This window comes from Apaloderma vittatum, unplaced genomic scaffold (assembly GCF_000703405.1).
Source record: "Apaloderma vittatum isolate BGI_N311 unplaced genomic scaffold, ASM70340v1 scaffold29210, whole genome shotgun sequence".
NCBI lineage: Eukaryota > Metazoa > Chordata > Aves > Trogoniformes > Trogonidae > Apaloderma > Apaloderma vittatum.
Genome location: NW_009694420.1, coordinates 2,521 through 9,411, shown reverse-complemented (window position 1 = coordinate 9,411; position 6,891 = coordinate 2,521). Strand labels below are relative to the sequence as shown.

General features: G+C 41.9%; 1 protein-coding gene across 1 annotated transcript in view; it reads left to right on the top strand.

The window, feature by feature from the left end:
• The window catches only part of TRIB2 (tribbles pseudokinase 2), a 20,385-nt gene extending 14,416 nt beyond the window's left edge, over nt 1–5,969 (top strand). Inside the window, exon 3 of the mRNA XM_009867613.1 lies at nt 3,605–5,969. Coding sequence (XP_009865915.1) covers nt 3,605–4,073 — 469 coding nt within the window. The 3' untranslated portion in view covers nt 4,074–5,969. The remainder of the gene's footprint in view (nt 1–3,604) is intronic.
• The last annotated feature ends 922 nt before the right edge of the window (nt 5,970–6,891 follow it).

Below are 6,891 nucleotides of genomic sequence, written 5' to 3'. Positions count from 1 at the left end.
CCCCCCCCCAAAAAAAAAAAGGAAGCTCTCTGGCTTACAGAAAACAGAGCTCTTTAAGGCAGTGCTTGAAATGTAAAGGAAGGGAAGGCTAGCCAGAGCTGGAAGCTGTTTCTTGCAGAGATGAGGTGTTGTGTGCTAGGAAATAGCAGCTCCTGAGCCAGGCTGCTCCTTTCTGATTGCCTGAAAAAATGTGAAATGACTGTAAAAAAAAAAAGAAAAAGGAAAAAAATAAAAAAGAGACTTGCCTTTCACACCTGCATGTTCGCCAATTGTAGTACGATTAGAGGCTGTCTTCTGTGTGTGAGGCTGAGGGGTCTGAAGTCATCCATCACCGGTTGAAGTGGGCTGGAGGGGGGCTCCCCAGCCCTGGTGCAGGGTCTCCCCAGCCCTGGTGCAGGCTTGCGGAGAGAGCTGCTGGGCTGCCAAGCCTTTCTTATCCTCCTGCTCTCTCCATCCTCTACGGATGGAAAACCTGCATTGGCACCTTCTTACCCAACCCTACAACTGAAAATGGGAACACCCCGATGGCTACAGGTGGTAATGGGGAAGGGAGGAACTCCACGGCGAGGCAGTGAGCGCTTGAGAGGTGCATCTCCCAGTTGGAGAGGTCAGTGGGAGCCTGCGTGGAGTGGCCTGTCCAGTGCCCGGGCATTTCACTGCTCGTACCTCATACACGAGGGTGTCAGTGGCCAAGGGTTTGGGGAAGAGGAGGACCGAAAGCTGTGTTTTTGTTTAATCTGAGACCTTTTGTTTCCTCAAAGCCTGTCAGCTCAGCAGGATGAAAAACCTGGTTTGAGTGTTTGCTTCATTTGGCCACAGCTTATGGAGGAGCAGGCAGATAAGGGCCAGCTGTTGTGCCATTTGCTTGCTTAAAACTCACTGCAGCATGCTCAGAGGGCTGCAGGCTGCAGCACCTTGCAAAGAAAACAAGATGGGGATAAGGCTTTTGCATGCTCCTCCTGTTTTATTATCATGAATGATAGTAAATATCAAGACATGATTTCTCCTACTTGGAGGAAAAAGGTGAATTTTTTGACACACCTTGCAACCTGCTCTTTGTGGTTTTGTACCATGCTCATTTGTAGAAAATAGAAGATTAGGAAATTTATATAATTTTATGCAACATAAAAGCCTCTCATTGAACTGTTTCTCTAAATTCATTGGCAACTCTCAGAAATGTAAAATAGGATAGGATAGGAAATAGTGCTTCCTTGTGCTGTTGATACTGGGATGGCAGGAGAATGTGTGTATGTGGGGTGAATTCCCTACTGGAAGTTGTTTATAAATAGCATGCTCCCCGCTCCTTCTGTGTGTGTGTGTGTGTGTTCTGCTTCTGTTAGTTAGCAGGAGTGAGTCGATGCTTTCCTGTCTGGCACTTCAGTGACTTAATGCATGTTTGAATAGCTGGCCTCACTGTTTAATTGCTACACATACTTTTCTGTGGAAAAACTGAGGTGGGCAATGCAAATGGAACCACAACTCATGTCCCTGCCTTCCCTTTCATTTCCTCCTCTCTGTTCTCTGCCCTTTGTGGCCTGATTTTTTTAATGTGGTTTTTTTTTTCCTTCTTTTCCCCTCTGGGTATTTCTCCTCCATGCACTTCCTGTGCTCTGCAGGTGCATGAACATGTCGAAGCTGAGCATTGTGAAAGGACTCCTCTACTCACTCTCCTGTTTCAGACCCTCTGAGCTGGTGGGAAATTGCTGTGGTCTTGATAATTGTAGTTAAGTTTTCTCCTTGCAGCCAGCTTCCTGTGTGAGGTATTGCTGCTGTAAAGCATTGTTTGAGTGCTAATGAGTGGGTTGTCCATCGCCAGGAGAAGTGCTGTTAGGCTGGCAATGGGTAATTAATCAGGAAGCAGGTGTGTTGCAAACCCCATCAGCATCCCCATCAGCATCCACGCTGGAGAAGCAAACACTGGCCTATTTAAGGAGAGAAGGAGCTGCCTTGACACACTGTGCTTGGGAGCCAGGTATTCTGAATTCTGTGTTTATGACTTCCTGATTCAAGGCACACTGCCAAAGGGGCTTTCACCTCTGCTAGTAAACGTCTCTAGCTGTTGAAAAGGTCCAAGTGTCATTATGAGAGTTTATGGCACAGTTGCCTCTGGAGTACTCCAGTGAGTAAAATGCTCTTCTGTTGGTTCAAAGAAGATAGCACTGAGCTGCCCTGGAACCAAGTCTAAGCCAAAGCTGGCCCAGCTGTCTTTTGCAACTCAAGCCCCAGCTATGTTGTCTTCAATAAACATTTAAGAAACAGGGCTCTCCTTGTTTATTTTTATGCCGGTTAAATGGTGTGCTTCAGTCAAAAGACGTTGAGTTCTGCTTTCTGGGTTTAAGTTGAGTCCTTGCCTGTGAATGTCTGTGGTATGGGAACATGGCCATGACACAGGGTGAAGAATGATCATACAGACAGGTGAGGATGAGGAACGAGAATCGTAACACTCAAATTTGAGTTATGATCCCGAATTGTTGAGAAGAAAGCCTGCAGTGCTGCAGATTCACTCTTCCATCCAGATGCACAGGACAAGTTCTATTGCACTGGAGTGACTCTGCTCTCAAAACCAGCCACTGCTGGCAAATAGTCTAAAGAGTAATTGGTAATCTTTTCAAATGCCTTTAATGGGGACAGATTTTTAAATATAGTTACAGATGCTAGCAGCGAGAATTAAAAGGAAAGAAAGGTTATGTTCTTCTACTGCTGTGACAAGCAACTTGACATCATTTTTTCTGCTCCTGTGTGATATCCATAAGCGAAGAAAATTCTCTTGCAGAGGTAATTACTGCAGCACAATGAGAAGTTCACAGTGCTTTGCAGGCAGAAGGAGTTTGCAATCTAGATAAGGCATCCCTGTCATCCCTCTGCAAGCCCTTTGCTGGCATCTGTTCATTCCAATGTGAGAAGCTCCTGTGGTTCAGCTGGGTAAATAAGATTGCTGTTAATCTTGGCAGCATTCAGCTCACCTGATGACCCTCTGCCAAAAGAAGGTCTATGTAGAAAGACTGAAAACTGCTAAAATTGCTCTTCTTTAATGGTGGGATGAAGCAAAATCTTAGTTGGTCAGAGGGATCATTTAGGGTCAGAGTGACCACTTTTATTCCTGTTGAACCTTGTGCAATTACAGGTCCGAGTAAGTGCTCACCAGTGTGAAGGTGTCAAAATAACCTTGTTTAATTAGGACTAGGCTTGTATTTGGGTATGAGTCGTACACAGGTACATTAGAGCGCAGACAGTACGGAAAAAATCTTTAGGTTTGTCTCCTTTGGACATTATGTCTACGTAAAATTTACCAAACATGAATATGGCAATTACATTTATCTTTTTAACACCTTACAAATCAGCTCACTGGACATAACTGTACTTGAAATCTTGTAGCTGTGTGTGAGACAATACTCCCTATATGTCCCTAATATCTCTAAACAGTGTAGAAGAGACAGTATCAATTATCTGTAACAAATGCTGTGCGTGGGATTTTAAACTGATGCACTTCTGCGGTTGTTGAGTTTTGCAGAGTATTACTATTGCAGCTGTGTAATTGTAACAGCCAGGAGTTTGTGTTTTGATGTCTGCTTGCCTTGATGGTTTTGGTTTTTCTTGCCTGCAGGACTAGAGTGAAATTGGAAAGCCTAGAAGATGCTTATATTTTAAGAGGAAATGATGACTCTCTTTCTGATAAGCACGGATGCCCAGCCTATGTGAGTCCAGAGATCTTGAACACAAATGGCAGCTACTCTGGCAAAGCAGCGGACGTATGGAGTCTAGGTGTCATGCTTTATACCATGCTAGTTGGACGCTATCCTTTCCATGACATTGAGCCTAGTTCCCTCTTCAGCAAGATCCGTCGTGGGCAGTTTAACATTCCAGAAACTCTATCCCCCAAGGCGAAATGCCTCATACGTAGCATACTGCGTCGGGAGCCATCGGAAAGGCTGACTTCACAGGAAATTCTGGACCATCCATGGTTTTCTACAGATTTTAATGTATCGAATTCAGGATATGGTGCTAAGGAAGTATCAGATCAGCTGGTGCCTGATGTCAACATGGAAGAAGACTTGGACCCGTTCTTTAACTGAGCACAAAGACTGGTGTTCAGAAGGTACACAACCTGGAGATGGACACATGAAGGAGCCCTTCCTGACCGTGTTAAATCACGTCCTGCATCAGCCTAGCTTGGTAGCAAAAGACACTCAGAGGTCCTCAGATTGAGAAGGAACCTCCACAAGGAGCTAATATAACAAATGTAGCATGGGGACAGATTGGGGGGGGAGGGGGGGAGCAGGGAGGAGCTTGCTATCAGGTTAGATTGATTTGGAGGAGAAAAGGCAGCATGGAGCAATTGTAGCTTCTCACCTTTCTGGAGCCAAGGAGACTGCACGTGCCAATTCTGGTGCAGCTGTATCACTTCTGTTTCTGTTCCATTAAAAATAGTGGTAACTCACGACAAGTAGAAACTTTTTTGCCTCAGCTCACATCTTGGCATCGCACTGTTAGATATTTAACTTCAGCCATTATTCAGGGAAAGTACAATTGGCTAACATTTTTTTAATCAGATATCTAATAATTAATGGGGTTAATTTAAGAAAAAAATAAGGTGCACAAAGATCGACATGAAAAGTGGGTGCTAAAAACAAACAAAATTTCAATTCATGTCTCTTGATAGCTATTTTCAACTCATTTCTTCTAAATAAACTACTTAATATTCTTGTCAGGAAATGACATTTTAATGCTTTGTTCCCTTAAGGGGAAGTAACTGTCATTTAACAAGCTGTTCTGTTTTGTGTCAAATGGTTTGTTGCAGGAAGCTATTATAACTCGAACTTCCAGATGCATTACTGCTATAATAGGGGGTAAAAAAGAAGAAAACTGTATAATTTTATTTTTTTTTAAGATATGAGATACTGGCTTCCATATCTGCCATGCTGCACGTATATGACTAGAGAGGGCAGAAAGCCCTTAATTGTGTCTTTATCTGAGAACCGATCTCTTCTTTAACTGACTGGCCCAGGTGTAAATAGAGGGCTTTTTATTATTGAAGAAGAGTATTGTGGATTTTTTTTTTCCTTTGAATTCCTCACAACTTGGGAAAAGAACTGTTTGGGTTTGATTTTTGTTTATGTCCAGAATAAGAAATAAGAGGGTATTAATAAGCTGAACATTTATATTACAGATATTCCTCTTGAAACATACACAGTAATATGCACCTTTTGTATTGTCAAGACTTATTCTATTTATTGAAGAAAATGTCACAGTAGTGATGTATTAAGCCAGTACTTCAATTACGGGTTGACTTGGGATGACATGTTACATGCTGTAGTTAACACACTTCTTTTCTGTTCAGGTATTTCTGTCCCTAAATAACTTTTTATTTAGCTTCTTTTTTCTAGATAGTTTTATTTGATTTAGACTGGCAAATGTTTTTATTACTGCTTTTATATTGCTGTATGATATTGAAATCTCTTGGCATAAATATTTGTGTTTCCAGTACCTCAGTTGTTCTGATATTACTGCCTGTATACGTTTTGTGAAGTGGTCATGTTTTTTGGGTAGGTACATGTGGACTCTGTAGTATGTAAATGTTACTTGAATTTGTGCTTAATTATAGTATGTGGCATGTGCGTACAGCTACTTGGCATTTGACGTATGGATGCTATTTGCCTGCCTTGCAGGAAAGTTATGGTCCCACTCTCAAGAGGATGTTTCACAGTTCTTTATCAAGAGACAAAGCTAGCTGCAGCTGACCTGCCTTGGTTCTATTTTGGTAACTAAGAATATAAAGGAGTAATGTTTTTACACTCTGAAGATGGTGCTGTGTCAAGAAGGACTTTTTTTTTTTTATAAGTACCTTATAGGAGGAAAGATTGGTGATGTGCATGGTGGGGTTTTACTGCCTCTGGTGCTTTGTCATGTATTTGGTTTAATGTTTTTGTCCTAATCTCTTCAATAAATAAAATTGTGCATATTTAACTAAATTTCAGTGGTCAGCGATGTTATTACTGAATGTCTGAGGCGATGCAGGAGTTTGCTCTGTTAGGATCATTTAGCTGGTATTTTCTGTGCTGCTAACATGCTCTTGCCAGACCTGTGAGCTGAGAAAGCTTAGCACTTATATTTACAAGGTAACACTGGAAGCCTTTTCAGAAAAAAAAAAAAAAATTGCATAAATGAAACTGGCTTTTATTTTGTTTATTTTCTTTTGGCTTGTCCCTACCACTTATCAAGCACATTTACCTTTCTCAAGGATGGTACTGAAATGCAGTGAGAACTGTATCTTTTTGGTGATGGAGGATCAGACTGATGGAGAGAGATAGCAGAATGAGCAAGCTGGCACTTTGCTCTTTCCAAAGTCCCAGAAAAAGGTGCATCTTGAATTTGCACCTCAATTCCAGAAAGGGTGACTCTGAAATATCACCTCCTAATTTACTGTCTTTTTTTAGGGACATATTATTTTTCTGTCACTCGTCTTGGTTAATAATTAATAGATGCAGGTAGCGAGATCACATAGAAGTGCATATATTACTATAAAGTGCAGGCAGGACAGATGAATTCTGGTTCATTAAGAAAAAAACATCTATTTGAACCAGGCTGCAGTCTGTTTTCAGCAGCTCTATGGTTTGAAAAAGCTATAGGTGGCTGATGATCACCCCTAAAGAAAAGCCACAGCCCCAAACCTGTTCAAAGTAGGAGTACTGCACTGAAACCAGTAGCACAGGGGTTACTGTCGTGCTGGCTAGTTTGGTACTACTGGATTTCATCCTAGGTAATTCCTGGCATGTGTTGAGTGTTTCAGTTGGTACATTGAGAATGAAAACTTGATTATAGCACCAACCAGAAATGTTAACATGTAGAAACACTTGAAGAACAGTTTTTAAATGATCTGTATGCCTGCAGCCA